This window comes from Mus pahari, chromosome 14, assembly GCF_900095145.1.
Source record: "Mus pahari chromosome 14, PAHARI_EIJ_v1.1, whole genome shotgun sequence".
NCBI classification, from domain to species: domain Eukaryota; kingdom Metazoa; phylum Chordata; class Mammalia; order Rodentia; family Muridae; genus Mus; species Mus pahari.
Genome location: NC_034603.1, coordinates 66,393,838 through 66,412,067, shown reverse-complemented (window position 1 = coordinate 66,412,067; position 18,230 = coordinate 66,393,838). Strand labels below are relative to the sequence as shown.

Genomic DNA, 18,230 nt, shown 5'->3' with positions numbered 1-18,230 from the left:
GCAGTTGAGGAGTCTGCAGAGTGCTGGACTGAGGGCATTTTGCAAGGAGCGTGGTGTATTATTTCCAGCAACAGAGGTGGGGGTGGGGTGGGGTGGTGTCACGTGTGTGTGTGTGTGTGTGTGTGTGTGTGTGTGTGTGTGTATGTGTGAAGGGCCAGAAGACCAGGATAGATTGAGGGGAAGAATATGGCCTCTCCTTAAAAGGGGAGCGAGCAAGGGCAGAGCCTCTAGCCCATACAGTCCTGCAGGAAGAACTAGGAGTGAGACAGTCAGGATGGAAGCCCCAGGGTGGAGTCTGTGGGGTGAGCTCAGGTCAAGCCTTTCACCCTAGTGTGCCTCAGTTCTCTCCCAGCTGTTAAACAGGACTCCGGATTCTTCCCAGGCAGTTAATGAGTGTTTACCAAAGGGCTTGGAGCTCCTCAGATCTCAGCTGGGCCACCACTACAGTTAGAAAGCTCAAGACGGGGCTGAGTGGTATTCGGGGAGGGAAGGAAGAGGGGAAGGGAAGCAGCGGACCTAGTCTCTCACCAGCTGGGGATGAAACCAAGCTCCGGGATATCCTTGGACCCGGGGATGGAGGTCGCCCCCATCCTCCTCCCCACCGCTGAAGGCTGGCCTCTAGCTAGCTGTAGGCAGAACCCAGCCGGGCAGCTGGCCTTCATTAACTCCAGCTTTTTCGCCCCCCACTGTGAACCCACAGCTTCTACAGGCCTAGGCTACGGGGGGGGGGGGGGCGGCTGCCCTAGTCTGACCTTGCAGCTGATACTGGGGTGGGGTGGGGGTACCGCAGCAAAGGCCAAGTTACCAGCTGAAAAGAAAGTCAAACGAGACTCCCTTTTCCCACTGGGAGAGAGCAGAGAGGCAAGGGGTGTGGGGGTGAGAGGGTGTGTGTGTGGGGGGGAATTTAGGGCAAACAGCAGGCAGTGAAGTCAGCTGGATTGAGGCCCAGAAACCCCCGCACCCCGAGGCCAAGCCTCACTCTCTAGCTTTGCTTTCAACTAGAGTCCTGGCGAGGCCCCAAACTAGGGAAGGCCCTGGCTGCCCCTTTCCGCCTCCCTGCCCCCACCCTTATTAAATACACATTTTATCTCTCAGCATCTTCATTATCTTAACTGAAGGAGACAAGCAGTGGATGGCGGCGGCAGAGAGCGTCAGGGGAAGGGGGGGTGGTGCTGTGGGGAGCAGGCGCACCCTTGTTACAAAGTGCTGATCTAGCTCTTTCAGGCAGTGTGGGAAACAGAGGAGGGATCAAAGCGAGTGAGGCTGATTCAGAACTCAATTAGAAATTAAAAAAAAAAAAAAGAAGAAGAAGAAGAAGAAGAAGAAAACCCGGGAGCCGACTTTCCTTTTGCCAGCCTGCAGCCTTCAGCCAGTCCCTTGCACCCAATTAGCCTCTGGACTGGTGGAGTTGGACCATGAGACCAGAGGACACACACTTAGGCCTCAGTGAGCCACCTTTCTCTGTGGAGGAGAAGCCATCAGGAGGAAACGGAGATTAATATCCCCCCCCCAAGCTAAAAAGTAGGACATCAAAGGTGGCTTCCTCCCCAAGTCCCCAGTGCCCAGCCACAGCTTTCTGGGCAACCTCTGGGGACCTGGGGTAACTTCTTGACAGACCTACTTCTTCCTAGCCTGTAGGCAAGTCTCCAACCCAAAGGCAAAACCTCCCCGAAGCAACAGAGGTTGCCTGAAGCAAATCAGTAGGAAGGCCAAGGGACAGGCTGCAAGGCCCTGGAGCTGCCAGAAGAAGGCATTTTGCAGGGTCCCAGCCCACCTGAGAGGGTCTGCACCCCGCAGTTTACCTCCAGCTAAGAACTGTTTTCTATTGGGGGAAAAGGCAGAACCTTCCCCGTTTCATTCACTGAATAGCAGTTAATGAATAGCAACCAGAGTGAGCACTGGAGACCGATACAAATGTAAATAAAGTCTGCAGAGGGCTTCTACACTGTAAACAAAACCTGTCTCCTATACCATAAATAAAACCATTTTGCCCCCAATCCCCGAGAGTCCAGATATTTTTGTGCTTGTGAAAGTTAAAGGTCAATTGTAGGTGTCTTTAAAAACAAAACAAAACAACAGGGGTGTCTCTCACTTGACCTGACCAAGCAGAAGCAGGCCAGCCAACAAGCCTTAAGGATCTTCCTGTCAGCCTCATCAGTGCTAGAATTAAAGTCCTTGTGTGTGAATGTGTGGCAGTGTCCTGGTGATTGAATTTGGGTCTTCACGTTTGCACAGTAAGCACTTTACCAACTGAACTGTCAAGATATATATATATATAGTGGTGTCTGTCTTTCCAGTTCCAGCACTGAGGACTGAACCCAGGGCCCTGTGCCTATCAGGCAAGCCTGGGAACTCTTATTTTATTAAATTGTCCAGGTTGGCCTTGAACTTGTCCTGTGTATCTGGGATTGCAGGCCTGTACCACCAGGTCCAGTTTATCGTGTATCTTTAGAAAGTCCTTATAGGCAGGGAGGACTGGGAATGTGGTTCAGTGGCAATGTTCCTGTGCTGAGGTGGGGGTGGGGCAAGGAGCAATGGGAGGGAAGGGAAGGAAAAGGGCTCTGCCAAGTTTTCTGATTTCTGGGTAGTTAGGCTGGACCTCACACACTCTTGGAATTAGCTAGCCACAGGCAAGTCTTCATTCAGCCAGAAATGTCAGAGGCATCTTGGGGTTGGAATTCATACCAGCTTTATTAAGCCTATGTTCTTTCCATAGCGATACCCAACACTATGGAAGCTTAATTTGATTCTTAAAATAACAACAACAATAACAACAATAATAATAATGACAAACCAGGATATACACACCCCAGTGTCTTCAAAAGGAGAAAATGTAGGTCAGCATCTTTGCCACTATGCCATGTGGCCTAAGATCCTGGCAAAAACTAGTAACCACAGGCCCATCCCTTTCCACTTAAACTCCCACCACCTTCCCATAGCTTCCAGCTTCGGTGAGAAAAACCAGCGAGGGAAGGACTCTCTCTTCCTTTCCGCCTAGGCGTCTGAATTACACTTAAGACTTTACTGACAAACATACATCAGCCTCTGCTCCCACAAGGGCAGCGGAAGCCAAGCAGGGACTCTAAGTCTGCTTCACGCATCATTGACAGAACCAACCCTGTTCCAATTGCTGAAGTCTTAAGAGCAGCAATGACCTAGAAATCGACTGTGTGTGTGTGTGTGTGTGCTGAAGGAAACTTAACAAAACAGTCCACAGAAAGCCCTATTTCCAAATGGGGAGGGGGGAGGAGAGGTAGAGGGGAAGGAACTTGGCCCCTTTGAATCTGCAAATGGGATCTTGGCCAGAAGCCAGGGAGGATACAGCCCAGTCCCACTGAGAGTCAAACCATGTCCCTGACTCAAGCCCTGCAGTTAAGAGGAAGGCGCCAAGCCTCAACTACATTGGAGGCGGGGAGGCTGCTCCTTTTTGGGCAGGATCCTACTATGGACACAGAACAGACAGCAGCTGCCCACAGTGTGGAAACAAACTGTAAAGCAGTCACGTCTCTTAAGGCTGCAGCATCCAATAAAATGTAATTTAAATCAAGCCTCACATCTGTTCTCAATCCCATTCGGTCTCTGCTTCCCATCAGTCTTCGGACAATCTTTACAATTATGCTCATTAACCCTTACAGTTCCAGACACTCTCCAAACTCCTTGGGAGACTGCCCCAGAGGGAATGGGCTTTCTACGAGTGAGCGCTTGACATCCAAACTTCCTCAGTCTTCTGCAGCGGGCAGTGTGCATTTCAGAGGGCTCAACTGCTCTCCTGTCCCATCCCATCCCACCTGCTGTGGTTCAGATCACTTTACAAGGATACAGTGTGCAGACTGAATCAAACAGTGGCCAACAGATCTCCTGCACCCATATCAAATTCCCAAACTTGGGGCTGGATCAGACAATGGGGCAGCAGCCTCGCCTGGAGAAAGGCAAAGGCTCAGACCGTTCATACCATGCACGGTTTGCTCCCAAGCACTTAGCCAGTACGAAAGGAACAGCAACCCCCCAAACAAGTCGGACTCAGGAACCTTCCTGCCCCTTCCCTCAAAACCACCCTTGCCTGGGCCACACTTTCAAAGCAGTGTTGTAATGGTGCCCTCTGGTGTCCCTGTCACAAACTGCCACTTAACGCCAGCCACAGGAAATCAAACACAGACATCTTAGTAACCATATAGATGAACTTACCTAGGGAGCCTAGAGAGAGGGGTTCAGATGAAAATTCATCCGGAACTGCATCCTATTGAAACAATGGCTCTATCTGAGGGAAGCTAACACTGTAGGAAAGTGTGAGAAGGTATTTCCATTTGTTTGTTACTTTTAATTTTGTTGTTGTTTCTGAAGTCTTTGTAGAGCAGGCTGTCCTAGAACATGTCTGAAACACAGAGACCTGCCTGCCTTTGTCACCTGCAGGCTGGGATTTAAAGGTGTGTACCACCAAGGCCTGATGAGAAGGTATTTTTGTATTAACCTCTGAAAACCTAAGCTACCATGGAGTGTGGCTGCTTAAAAAGGCAACAAACACAGGCCCAAAAAGTGGCTTGAAGGGTAGACGCTTGCCGCCAAGTTTGATGGCCTGAGTTCAGTCCCGGCGGTCCACATCGTAGTAAACAGTGACTCCTGCTGCTTGACCCTGATATGAACACCTATGTGCCCCCAAACCCAGAGAGACAACAAATGCAGCCCAGACAAACGAAACTTGAAAATAAATATATTCACAATCTGTAGTTACTCTCCTCGTCACCCCCATACTGGGAGGGAGCGCCGGAGACTCTTCATCAGTCCTTAAAAAGTCCAGTGCAGCAGCACATGTCACACGAAGGGAGCATCCTCTGGACACAACGCCCTTGCATGTAGGCTTGTATATTTTCCTGGATCATTCTTCTAAACCCCAAAGTTCTTTACAAAATATATCCTTTGTAGACAGAGGTAATAGATATACAAATTCTTCAACATAAGTCTGTATATACTCGTAGGTACGTGAAAGGGGAAAAGTACTGAATATTGCTTTAAAAGGGGTCATCGGTTTTATTTTTACAGAGTCTCATGTAGTCCAGGCCAGCTCAAACTCACTATGTAGCCAAGGATGGCCTTGAACTCCTGACTCTATTTCCCAAGTGCTGGGATCACAAGCATAAGCCACCACACCCAGCTACTCGGTCATTTTTGAGTAAAAACAATAAGAGCCAACGATATTAGCCAGCGCTAACACTCATGAATCCATACACTAAAATTTACTGGTGCGGAGTAAAAAGGGCCGTAACTGTTTCCAAACGACCTTACTAAAATGAAGACGTTCGGGACTGCCAAATACCAGCGGGAGGGACACCTGCAGGCGCCGTGAGTAAGAGAACCATTCAGGGCAGACCAGCAGCGAGGATGTTCCCAATGAAAGCTTTGCCTTTCAGGACATGCTCTATTTCCTTTTCTTCAATCTTCAGAGACACCTGGAAAGAGAAGAGGTCTTTCTGTGATGACGAACATCTGCGCTCACGCGCGCACACACACACTGTTACACTGCCTATCAGATTCCATTCTCCTCAGACGGACAGGTTAACTGCTGCCATCCTCAATGGCCCGAATCACATCACTCCATCCTCACATCCTAAGCCCTAGCTGGCAGAAAAACAAACTGTTCACTAGTCACTTCTAATCTTTACTTTGGCAAAGGACACGCTTGCCAAGACAGGACAATTAAAAGCAGGGACATGCAAAAAAAGCCATTACTTGTACCTTGGTGAGGCGGCTCTCCTTATTTTTCTTTAATCCCACAATGCCCCTGGACTCCAGGAGCCCTGAAAGGGACAAACACTCAGACTGGTCTACAGCCGCCACCTGCTGTTTGCGACAGACGCTACTGTAGGCTTCATATAACTGGGAGGAAATGAGGGAGAACAAGTGTCACTTACAAGTCACATCTCATAACCTTACAGATTGAAAACCAAAAAAATATAAGCCCAGAAACTGTGTCTTAAGTTATCTGAATATCCCACCTCCCCCTTTTTACTGAACCCTTGAATAGGCAACAGACCTTCCGTACCCCCAACACTGTATGTGAGTGCACTGTAGCTGTCTTCAGACACACCAGAAGAGGGCGTCAGATCTCATTAGGGGTGGCTGTGAGCCACCATGTGGGTGTTGGGGATGGAAGCTGGGTCTTCTGCATGAGCAGCAACTGCTACTGACTGCCCAGTTACCTTACTCTAAGGTAGAACTTAGGAACAGGGCTTTAAATTAAGTTGGGAGAGGGGTTGGGGGAAGACCACAGATGCAAAGACAAAGACGGGTTCTACACAGCCCTGGATGGCAACCACCCTGGCTCTGCCTCCTTGCTACCAGGATTACAAGTATAGTACCGCTCTATCTGGTTAATGGCTAACTCAGTAAGGGTGGTGAGACAGGATCTTTCTATATAGCCCTGGCTATCCTGGAACTCACGGATTAGACTGGCCCAGAGTTCACAGAGATCCACCTGCCTCTGCTTCCCAGAGTTTTGTTATTAAAGGCATGCACCACCACCGCTGAGACCTGAAGCATACCTTCCCCAGGGTGACCTCTTTGATTTTCAGCCGCCGGGTCAAGAGCAGCAAAGAGCAAACCAGGATCTTCTGCTGGAGAGGAAGGGAATCCTGTGTGTTCTCTTGGCTCAAAGCCACCCGGTTCCCATCAACTTCCGAAATGACTTGGGATATGTGAGCAAGACCAACGCGCTTGGGAACCAGCGGCTTGCTGGGTGATTTACCTGCAAAGTAAGCAAGCTTGGTTCAATTCCTTTCCTCTCCTTTCCTTCCCTCCTTCCTTTTGTGTAGCTGTCCTCAAAATCTGTCCTCGGCTGCCTGCCTCTGCCTCCCGAGTGCTAGCATTAAAGGCACGCACCACCACCACCTGGCACTTTACTAGATTTCAAAGATATCGCCTGTGGAGACATATAATGCAGGTTTTAGCTAAAAGAAACCCACAGGCCCACGTAACGGCAGAGGAGAGGTTCTGTTTCTGGGGCGGAAGATGAGGGAAAGGGCAGCTCCAGAAGGCAGGCTTGCCTTTTCTCTGGGAAATAACGACCCAGTCACCCTATCCTTTAGGATGTAGTTTTGTGTTGAGAAGATAACGAATCGACCCTCCCGAATAAGCAAGGACCCAGACAGATGCCAGCAAGCCTGGCTAACGGCCTCAGAGGTTGGCCGGAGAGTGAAGCTGGTGCCATAGCACTTGCCTTGTGCAAGGTCCCTCAGCCTTAGACTCTGAAGCAAAGACGACTGCCTGATAGTTACGAAAGGAAAAGGAACAGTTGGAAAAATTATCTAATATTTGAATTAGATATGAATCAGATGGGTGGATAAGCATGGCCAGGAAAACTCAGTCCCGCCCCAGGCCCCGCCCCAGGCCCCGCCCCCAGATGGCTTTCCCAAATGACCCCTGAGGTTCAGTAATGTGTCCAAACTATTCTGCAAGACACTTAAGAAAATGCCATGGGCCGTGGTGGCGCACGCTTTTAATCCCAGCACTCGGGAGGCAGAGGCAGGCGAATTTCTGAGTCCGAGGCCAGCCTGGTCTACAAAGTGAGTTCCAGGACAGCCAAGGCTACACAGAGAAACCCTGTCTCGAAAAAAAAACAAAACAAAACAAAACAAAAGAAAATGCCACGGGCTAGCCTAGCATGTAGTACCTACCCTCCCCAGAGCCAGAGGCTGAGAACAGTGAACACACAGAGGCCTACGGCCCCACTGTTTGGAGAAGCAGAGCAGTGAGAGGTAGGGTTTGCTCTCTAACAACCTATGCCTGCAGTTACTTCCTGAGGCTGTCTGCACTTGCCCCACAACAATCTACTTCGATTGCTTTACCACAAGCAGGAAGCTGCAGAAGGCCAATAGAGAAACCAGAGCTCACAGACGGAGTAGCACAAGTTCCACAATGAAGGGAACTTGGAAGTCGATCTTATTCCCTACACAATGGCAAAGCCCCCTCTAAAACAATCCCAGCACTCACCTGAGCTGGCCCTGAACTTGCAGTGACCATGCTGAGGGCTGGAATCTCAGGCATGAGATTCCATCCTGGATGTCTAGCCAACTTTTTGTTGCCTATCTTCAGTGCTGGGGAACCTAGTTATTTCTATGTGTTAGAACATTCCTTGTATTTAGTTGAAGTCACCGTCTGTATAGCTTACTATACAGCTAGGCCACTGAAACCATCCCTATTCACATATCAGAAGTCAATAGAGGGAATTAGGTTACTCCCGTAATCTACACCGGGGACCTGGGAGCTCTTTCAGCAGCACGCGTCAGTGGTGATCCCAGGGCCGCTGACAAGCCTGTGTGTTGTTGCTAAGGGACAGGAGCCTGTAAGGACGGGATAACCTAAGGAGACCGAGGAGAGCAATCTCAGGTCAGGCTACACTGCTCACTCACTGTCCAAGCACTAATGCCGGTTACTTTTTGAAACCTTTTAAACCGTTTCTTCTAGTAAATTTGGATGGAAAAGAGGAAGTTTCTATCTTGCACCCCCAACTAGAAGGAACGAGTCAGATCCCCCTCGTTTCTAAAGATTAACACTGGACACGGAACACTGGTAAGTATACAGGTCACAGCCGGGTGACATCTGCCAGCGAAGCAAAGGGAGAGCAGCCTTGTCGGTCACAGGCACAGGGTCTTTGTGCTCTGCCTCGCAGACTGCCCCGAGATGAACTCTTGATCTGACGCTTGCTCACAGCATCTTTTTTCCTTTCTCCCCTCTATGGACCAGGCATTACCTTCTCCTGCAGAACGACCTAAAGTGCACCCGACACGCCCAGAGAGAAGGCGGCTCTTGCAACCTCCTTTTCGTTCCCAGAGCCTTGGAAGAAACCTCAATCCTCGAGCCCCACCACCTCCAGTACCACACAGACTGACACTGGCAGGCAAGACTGAAATGACCTACATCTAGCATACCCTGCTCCCTCTTGTACCTGCCGTGTGAGGGGAGATTTAACTGTGTCTGCCTATCTTTCCCTCTCCTCAGCAAGTCAACTCAAGGTCTCCTTTAGAAAGGCCGACAGGAAGCGGGTAAGCTACTCACATTCAGAGAGTGGTTTGAGGACTGTCTGGCTCCTGACATCCGACTCCACAATTTCAATAGCTCGCCTAGAAAACAAAAAAAAATTTTTTTTTTCTAAAATTAATTTAGTATGGCCCAAACCAAGTCACCATACCCCAAAGCAGGTCCCTTACAAGTTTGGTGCCCAGCACCCACAAAAGGAAGCTCTCTCAACCACCTGTAACTCCAGATACAAGGGATTTGATGCCCTCTTCTGGCCATCACAGGTACCGTACAAACAAAACAGACACAGTCACAGTATACATACACACAACTAAAACAAAACGAAACAAAAAAAAACAGTAAATAAATCTTAGAGGTGGGTTAGAGAGATGGCTCAGTGGTTAAGAGCACTGACTGCTCTTCCAAAGGTCCTGAGTTCAATTCCCAGCAACCACATGGTGGCTTATAACCACCATGAGACCAAATGCCCTCTTCTGGAGTATAAGGACAGCTACAGTGTACTTACATATAATAAATAAATCTTAAAAAAAAAAAAAAAGTCTTAAGAGGCCAGTTTACATAGTAAGTTCCAGACCAGTCAGTTACCCAGGAGACCTTGCCTGAAAAATCAACTGGGTTACGCTGTAGCCTAAGGGAGACTGACCTGCCTTTAAAATAAAAATGCTGGGAATTTCGGAAACAATACTACTCTTCTTGCTTTTACATATGTCAAGTAGGCTGTCATACACCGAGTCAGTAACATTCTAGATGAGGAAAAATGCCCCGGGTAGACGGGATAGGCAGGGTGAAGGCTGGACTGCACTCCCACACAGCAGACCCCAAAGGGGAGTTCTCAGATATAGGACACATGCTGGCTCATCTTGCTGGCCTGCATGGCCATCACTCATAGCTGTCCTCTTTACTCAAGGAGTTTGCTGACTAGGGCGAACTTTCTGTCTAGATCACGCCATCTAGCAACAGGGAGAGCGTCCTCTCCCACTGTTCTTTCGAAAGTGCTTTGCCCACAGGAGGCCATGGGCAGACCTGGATCTTCTGTAAGGCAATAGGGGGAAGTTGGACCAGCGGGCCACCACAGCAAGGATCATTTTAATGGACCCAGTGCCCCTACTGGGAGGAAGAACTTTCATCAGTCAGCACAGAGGCTTTCCCCAGCAGGAGGGGCTGGGGGACAGAAGAGAGAAAGAGGTCTAGGCTAGGACTTGGGGGACCACCAACTGGAAGGAGGAAGGGGTGCCCACAAAAGCAAAGGAAAAAGAAAGTCTAAAGGCAAAGATGGTTCAGGTCCATAAATAAACCTGCTTGAGGCCAGCGAATGGAAAAGCAAACTGGAGTCTTTTTTAATACAAATGTAATTAACCAATCTATAATCACCACGGGGAGTGCCAGCAACATCTCATTTGTTTCTCCCTCTGTAGGTAATGGACTGATAATGTCTCAGACATTAACACGGTGGAAACCCAGCACTCCCCACTGAGAAACAAGTCCTCTTTTCTGAGCACGGAAAGAGGCAGTGTGGAGCCTCTTAAGTCACATTCATCTGAGCGACACCAGATCGTCCACAATGTTTCCTCTTTTTTAAATAAAAACAGTCAACAATGCCATAACTCACCTGCAAACATCCAGCGCTTTACGGATATCTCCCGAGACAGCAGACACTTTGCGGGCACAGAACTGGATCGCGGCACTGTCCAGAACCTGGTCTTTTGACACCTTCAGACAAGACCCAGAAGACATTTGAGTCAGGCTTAGTTAACACTGGCCCAAAATCCTAACTGGGATTTGAACTCTGGACCTTCAGAAGAGCAGTCAGTGCTCTTAACCACTGAGCCATCTCTCCAGCCCAAACGGAATATTTTAAACCTAAGGTTAGTTCTCCATCACGGGGATTATCCCTGCCACAGATTTTGGCACAGTAGCGGGCACTCACCTGATTAAGTCTATCCTGTAATATTGCGGCTATCTGATTCCTGGTATATGGTGGGAAGTTCAATAACTGCGGTTTACAGTTTTNTCTAGCTTCAAGTCTCGGCAGAATTCTGTCCGTGAGATCTAGGGTATTAGCAATACCTGAGAAGAGAAATAACAATTACCACTAGCAGCAAAACCATCCTAAAAGGAAATTAAGCCCCCTAAGATTCCCAGGTTTAACCCAGCATTTCACCTGTTGCTTCCATTTGCCCCATACCCCACGCTGAAAGCTGGGATGGACCTACTAGGTAAGATGGAGTGCTTAGACAGGTATTGTGAAACACGCTCATAGTCCCAGCACTGGGGAGACTGACACAGGAAGGTCAGGGGTGTGAGGCTGTCCTGGACAAGGGACCTTGTCTCCAGGAAGAAGGGGCTAAGAAAAGAGAGTGCGCAAGGCAGATTTCTGTTGAATTTCAGGCTAGCCAGCTAGGGCTGCAGTGAGACTCTGCCTCAAAAATAAATCTATTGAGCCAGGTGTGGTGGTTGAGTCTCCCACCTCCATCCCCCAGACACCATTTCATCACAGCTCTCTGGAGGCAGGTGGATCTGAGTTCAAGGCCAGCCTGGTCTACAGAGTTAGCTCTAGGACAGCCAGGGCAATGCAGAGAAACCCTGACTTGAAAATCAAGACAGAGCTGGGCATGGTGGCGCACGCCTTTAATCCCAGCATTCGGAAGGCAGAGGCAGGCGGATTTCTGAGTTTGAGGCCAGCCTGGTCTATACAGAGAAACCCTGTCTCGAAAAACCAAAAGAAAAACAAGACAGACCAAAAAACAAATGTATTGTTTCAAAATTCAGCATTCCGCCCTTTTCTTTCCAGTACATACATGATGAGAACTGAAGCCATGGCTTTGTGCACACTAAGCACGTGCTCTATCAGCAACTCACACCCCTCACTGCCTATGTTACTTTGCATGATTATGCGAGTTGTATGTACACACTCATGTGTATATGCACTTCTGTGTGAGTATAGACGGGACCCAAGTTGGTGTCAGGTGTTCTCCTTTGGGGTTCTGCACCTTAGTTTTTGAGACAGGATCTCTCATGCTTACGCAGCAAGCACCTTGCCAGTGAGCCATCTCTCCAATGGCAACCCCTATTTTGTAGTAGTAGCAGTAATACTACTAATAACACCAATACCAAAAGGATTTCGCTTGCCATGACACCCCAAACCATGATCTTCCTGTTTTATCCTCCCAAACAGCTGTGACCACAGGAATACACTGTGGCGTCTGGCCTGTCATTTTTATTCCAACCTAACAAAATATCAGTGTCATGCTATGTTAACTTACCACCATAATGATTTCTTATTTTGCTAAGACAGAAAGCTGGCCTATGTTCTTCCATGGGTACCAGGGATGCAAGCAGTGCAGAGCTGCATGCAAGCAAAACACCCATGCACATGAATGAACAAACAACAGAGGTCACTAATGTGCACGGGGAACTCTCACAGCTCAGTGGACTAAGCACTGGCTATGCAGGCACGAGGAGCAGGCTTCAGACCTCAGAAGGCAGAGCTGAGATCCCCAGGACAAGCTGGCCAGCTAGACTAAGGGAGACAGTGAGCTCCAGGTCCAGCAATAGACTCTGCCTCAGTAAATAAAAATGAACACCAGTGATGTCAACATCTGGTCTCTACACACGTGTGTGCACCAACATACTTCACCCACACAGATTTTTTTTTCTTTTCCTTTCTTTTTTAAAAAGATATATATATTTATTTATTACATGTAAGTTACACTGCAGCTGTCCTCAGACACTCCAGAAGAGGGAGTCAGATCTCGTTACGGATGATCATGAGCCACCATGTGGTTGCTGGGATTTGAACTCAGGACCTTCGGAAGAAGAGTCGGGTGCTCCTACCCGCTGAGCCATCTCACCAGCCCACCCACACAGATTTTAAACAACTAACACAGCTTCACATTAGCAACTGAGCACTAACCAATGAGCACCAATCGAGAGTTGCTTAGCCACGGCCACTCAAACAGCGTGTATAACACATCCTGCCCTTTGCTGTCCAGCTGATCCATCTCATCCAACACCAACACGCTATGTAAAAAGAGAAATAATTAGTACCAGTAGTCACATTCTCAACCTTCCAAGGTTGGATCTGGGCTACTACCCCTTGGGTCGCTTGGTAGGGTGACAACCCCCATCACTAACAGGTATCATCCGATTGTTTTCAAAGAACTAGCTTAAAAACAGTTACATTTTAAACCCGGTCTGGCCCATCTCTGTGAGTTTAAGGCCAGCCTGGTCTACACTGCTAGTTCTAGGACATCCGAGGATGCACAAATAAAGCCCCATTTCCAAAAACAAAACAAAAACAAAAAGGCATCCCAAATCAAACAACAAAATCCCCAATACAACAACAAAACAGTTAAAATTTAAACTCAATAATCAGAAAGTTCAGGGGCTATGGGTGTGTCTCAGTCATAGAGCACTTATCTAACACACACAGAGCCCTGGATTTGAGCCCTAGCACTACCAATAAATAAATTAGAAACTGTATTATCTTTCTTTTCTTCAAGCACATGTACCCATGTTGCAGAGCAAAGTTCTTTCCCTGGATAACCCCTTACAGACTTTCACCGAGCATCACCCAGCTGACAGACAGACACTCACATCATGGGGCCCTTCTCCGCCGTCAAGTGCTTTTCCAGTTTTCTNATCAAGTCCTTCCCAGCTGGCCTGCATAGCTCCTCCCGACCAATCTCCTGAGCAATAGCTGGGAACACAGCCTGGGCACTCCTCAGGGACATGCAGTTCAGCAGGATAGATTTAAAGCCTTTTACTTCCTTCTAGGGAAAAAAAAAAAAGCAAACATGGGAGTTATGTCATCTTCAGACCACGATTTCCTCAAACCTGATCCGATCTCAGAGCAAACAGGATATAAGAGTGACGCTCTACTTTCTTTGGAAAGATTTATACCCTGAAATAACAAAATTACTTACTTCTAGGAAGTAGTCAATCTCCCAACCATCTATTCTTCCTGAACCCGTAAGAGTCAATCGTTGGGGCTGGCTCAGTGGTGGCTGCTCTTCCAAAGGACTTGGGTTCAATTCCCAGCACCCACATTGCAGAGCACAACTGCACAACTATCTAGAACTCTAGTTCCAGGGGGATCCAACATCCTCACACAAACATACACGCAAGTAAAACACTAGTGTGTACTTACCCACACAGGCACACACATAGATATATTGTTTCAGCAAAAGTATCCATAACTCAGATGCATGGTGTACCTTGAAGTCTTGCAGAATCCGGCTTAAACAGGCAGTTTTTCCAGTTCCCGGAGCGCCAGAAAGGTAGAGACTGCCAGCTTTTTTCCCGCAGATGTGTTCCTTCAGGAAATCCCTGATGACACCCATCTCCTGCTCTCTGGCAGGCAGCCGATCCGGGACAGCTGTATTCAGGACGAGCTTTGCTTGCTGATAGCAAGTGCCTGTGACGGGACAAAAGGACAATTAAAGACAAAGCCGAAGGTGACTGGGTTTCATTCAGACCCACCAGCACGGTTCCTGACAGCTACTCTAGCACGGAAGGACTCACCTTCTTGCTTGCACAGTCTTATACACACAGACTCCTTCTCCGGTGGACATTCCTGCTCAGGATCTGTTTCGCTCTCTGGACCTCTTTGAGCAGAGGAGGAAAGTATCTGGTGTTGGTGAACTCTATCTTGTTCTTTTTNGGGGGAAGCCTTAACTGTGGGCACATCATCGAATACCAATCTGCACCCCTTCCGGGTATGTGAGCGAGGGGGTCCGTTCTCTTTCTTGCCCAGCTTTGGCGGAGAACAGGGAGACAATCGGGGAGTGTTGCACAGGTTGTCATCGCCTGAAACATGAAGCAGACATGCTCAGTCAGAGCAACGCTGTCAGCCACCTAAACCACTGTCTGTCCTTCACAGCGGAGGGCAGGAAAAAGAACCACAAGGACTTCCCCCACATTCAGAAAGAGGTGAATCTCTTTCTCTTTTTGAGACAGGATTTCTTCGAGTAGCCCTGGCTGTCCTGGTAAGCCAGTCGACCCCTGAACTCACAAAGGATTGGCTTGCCTCTGCCTCCTGAGTGCTAGAATTAAAGGTGTGCGCCACCATCACTGGCAAGAGGTGAATTTCTACCTGAGTCAGAACCACAAAAGAAACTCCTCCCCAAGGAGCAAATGTGGCCACCAGATGGCACCCCTGAATCTTACCATTTGGTAGCAACCCAATGAGTTCTAGTGGGGTGAAATTGTAAGGTTCTTTTAAAATAGGACTCATCAACCTTGGCGCTCCTGACATCTCGGGATGGGAAGCTGTTTGTGTGCACTGCTGGATGCCCAGCATCCTAGTTAGCTTTTACTCACTGTTCCAATACCATCCCCTCAACAGGAACAATCTTCAGATATGGCAAAATCACCCCGACTCACAACAGATGCGGCTCTCTGTACACATCCGCCCACAACCCCAGCACAAAAGCTCTTAGGCTGGGCACGTAGAGCTGGTGGTACAGCACTTCCTAGAACATACAAGGTCTTGGGTTCAACCCCTAACATCCAGCAGCTGCAACATTACCACACACAGCATGTGTGGTAGTGTGGGAAGGACCTCAAGTTTGAGTCAATCCTGGGCTAAAAAAGTAAGTTCCAGGCCAGCCTGAGTTAGAGATCATTTCTCCAAAAAACCAAATGATTGTCAAGTACTATTTGATAACAAAAATAAAAAAATATTAAGAATCTCATCAAATTTTTCTTTTTTTTTTTTTTCAATACAGGGTTTCTCTGTGTAACCCAGGCTGTCCTGAAACTCACTCTGTGGACCAGGTTGGCTCCAAACTCAAGAGACCCACCTGGGATTTAAAAGCAAGCTCACCACCTCCCGGGTTATTTGTTTCTTCTTAATTTCACAAGTATGCAGGCAAATTCCATAACACTATAGCTTCAAGGGAAATTTAAAGGACAGAACTAAGGAAATGAAGATCAAACCTGGGTTCCTTAGCAAATGATCTCTATTAGTGTACGGCTCAACTGTTCAGTACACACTTGGGAGCCATTACGAAGGCAAATACAGCTCCGGTTCAAGAGTCAGGCACCTCAGAATCAAGGCAGGAAAGGCTGAGAGTCAGTCACAAAGCGGCAAGCTTACCCAAACGTTTTCGGGGGCTGAGGGGCAGAATTTTTNCATCCGCACACGGAGTGATGGGTGCAGGCTGGACGTTTCTAAGTTTTACTTCACCGTCACAGGAGTTGGTTTTGCTCAGGGTCTTAGATAGTTTCTTCTTCGGAAAGCCGATGGTGGCTTGTGTCTGGGATCGGGTTTGAGGCATGATGGCTACACAACTGGATACAAAGGGGAATCAGAAAAACACACAGAGCAATCTAAATAATTATACTGGGGACCAGCACTCCATAAATCACGTTCACATAGCATTTTAAACATTTAGTTCTGCTTCCCATGCAAATCTATGTAATAAAGGGTAAGGTCTGTCTGCCTAGTACATTCCGTTATACACATATTACACACCATACGTCAAACGTAGAAACTATTAGCCCTCTCTTAAAGAGATAGTCACAGAAACACACGGCTATCTCCCTGCGCATCCTGGGACCAGAACCCAAGTTCTTACACGTGAGCGATGCCAGAAGTCTGTCTCCTGGGATTTCTATAATACTTTTAGTCCCTTCCCTGCAGACCTGCGAGACTTCTTTAGCACTGGTTTGGTTCCAGACCGTCACCTTTAGGCTCTCCCAGGTCCAGGGCAAGTGCAGCTCCGTCCTCTGCTCCGAACTAACCAGCACTCCACCAAGCTGCCGACCCCACCCTCCCTCCACCGTTTCCTCCCAGCAGCTCTCCGCTCGAACCGCTTCCAGAGCTCACAACCCCCTCCCTGACCCATGACCCAGCCTCAGACCTCAGGCGATCTCCCGCTCTCCACCGGCCTTGCTCGGACCAGCCTCACCTCTCTGGACACCAGACCTCGCGGAGCTCTGCACTCTTCAGGGCCGTGTCGCTCAGTCGGTGCACGCTCCTCGTGTCTCGATCACCACCGCAAGGACTCTCCCGCCACAAGAGCTACCGCAGCTGCAAAGTCGGCTCGCGCCAAAGCCGCTCTACCCCAGCCTTCTCGGCTCCCGCCAAAGAACAGCCAGGCTTCTGATTAGTTGTCACTCATCACCACGCCTTCGCCGGTGACGGCCGGCAGCCAATAGGACAGCCCCAGGTCTCAGCGCCCAACACGAAGTCACACCCACTCGCCCGGGAGGGCGTTAACTTTTGAGACCTCGGAGGAAAGGCGCGCGCTTGCGAGCACGTCACACCGCAAAGCCTGGCGGGAAGTGTAGTTTTTTTTTGCCTCCACGCACATCTACTTCCGCATTTTAATTTCTACTGAGGTATCTTTGTCCCCCAGCCCGCCTCCCAACCGTTGCCTAGCATCCTCACTCTAAGGTCACAGAGTTCTCTGTGGGGTGGAGCTGATGACTGGAACCAGGGTATTTTGGGGGGCAAGTTCTAGGCCTATATAAGCAAACTGACATCATCTCACTATTTGTTGACTTGCACTTGAGAAGTGAGAAACAGATGCCACACCAAACGGATAATTTCAAGGTTATACATTCCAAGTGCCGCCTTAACATTCATCTAGCTACACATCATAGGGAGTAAAATTATGTCCCTTTAATTTGAAAATCTCTTATGGCCAAGCACTAGGGTTGGGACCCAGGGAAGACAGTTATCTGGGAGGCAAGCTGAGCATTTAATGAAAAATGTAACTACAGCAGCCATTTGCAGGCAGGCCAGGCTCCAAGGTTACTAACCTACCTGGGGTTCTTCTAAAGACCAGAACCCAATTCTAGGTAACCGTAAAAGTCTCTGGGATTTTGTTCTTGTTTTGTTTTGTTTTTGTTATTGTTTTCTGAGACTTTGTATTTGTAGCTCAGGCTGTCTTGGACCTATGTAGACTACGCTGGCCTTAAACTCAAGAGATCTGTCTGCCTCTGCCTCCCGAGTGCTGGGATTAAAGGTGTGCGCCACCACATCTGGCTATAAGATATATCTTATAAGATATATTAAGATATATAAGATAAGATATATTCTCTGACACCAAATAAAACAGACACAAAGCTATGAGTAGGAAGGCAATAGCAGCCACCAGTTAACTCTCATTTCAAATAGCTGCTAAGAGCCAATGAGTTCCTAAGTGTGTGGGGCTGAGCTCACCATTTTACCTCTATCACCTTAATTAGTC

General features: G+C 48.4%; 1 protein-coding gene across 2 annotated transcripts; it reads right to left on the bottom strand.

Moving 5' to 3' along the window:
* Positions 1-4,325: 4,325 nt before the first annotated feature.
* Positions 4,326-17,120, bottom strand: Cdc6 (cell division cycle 6). Of its 2 annotated transcripts, none has more exons than XM_021212849.1 (12): positions 16,944-17,120; positions 16,130-16,323; positions 14,554-14,838; positions 14,247-14,446; positions 13,627-13,802; positions 12,944-13,050; positions 10,958-11,097; positions 10,640-10,740; positions 9,049-9,113; positions 6,537-6,739; positions 5,731-5,871; positions 4,326-5,444 (listed from the first exon to the last, which is right to left on the bottom strand). In XM_021212849.1, exons 2-12 carry the CDS (start codon positions 16,308-16,310, stop codon positions 5,355-5,357), a joined length of 1,689 nt encoding a protein of 562 aa, XP_021068508.1. In that variant the 5' UTR covers positions 16,311-16,323; positions 16,944-17,120; the 3' UTR covers positions 4,326-5,354. The 2 variants fall into 2 exon arrangements, with proteins under 2 accessions (XP_021068508.1, XP_021068509.1); XM_021212850.1 differs by lacking the exon at positions 16,944-17,120 and adding an exon at positions 16,611-16,792 and having other exon boundaries at positions 4,692-5,444.
* Positions 17,121-18,230: the final 1,110 nt, after the last annotated feature.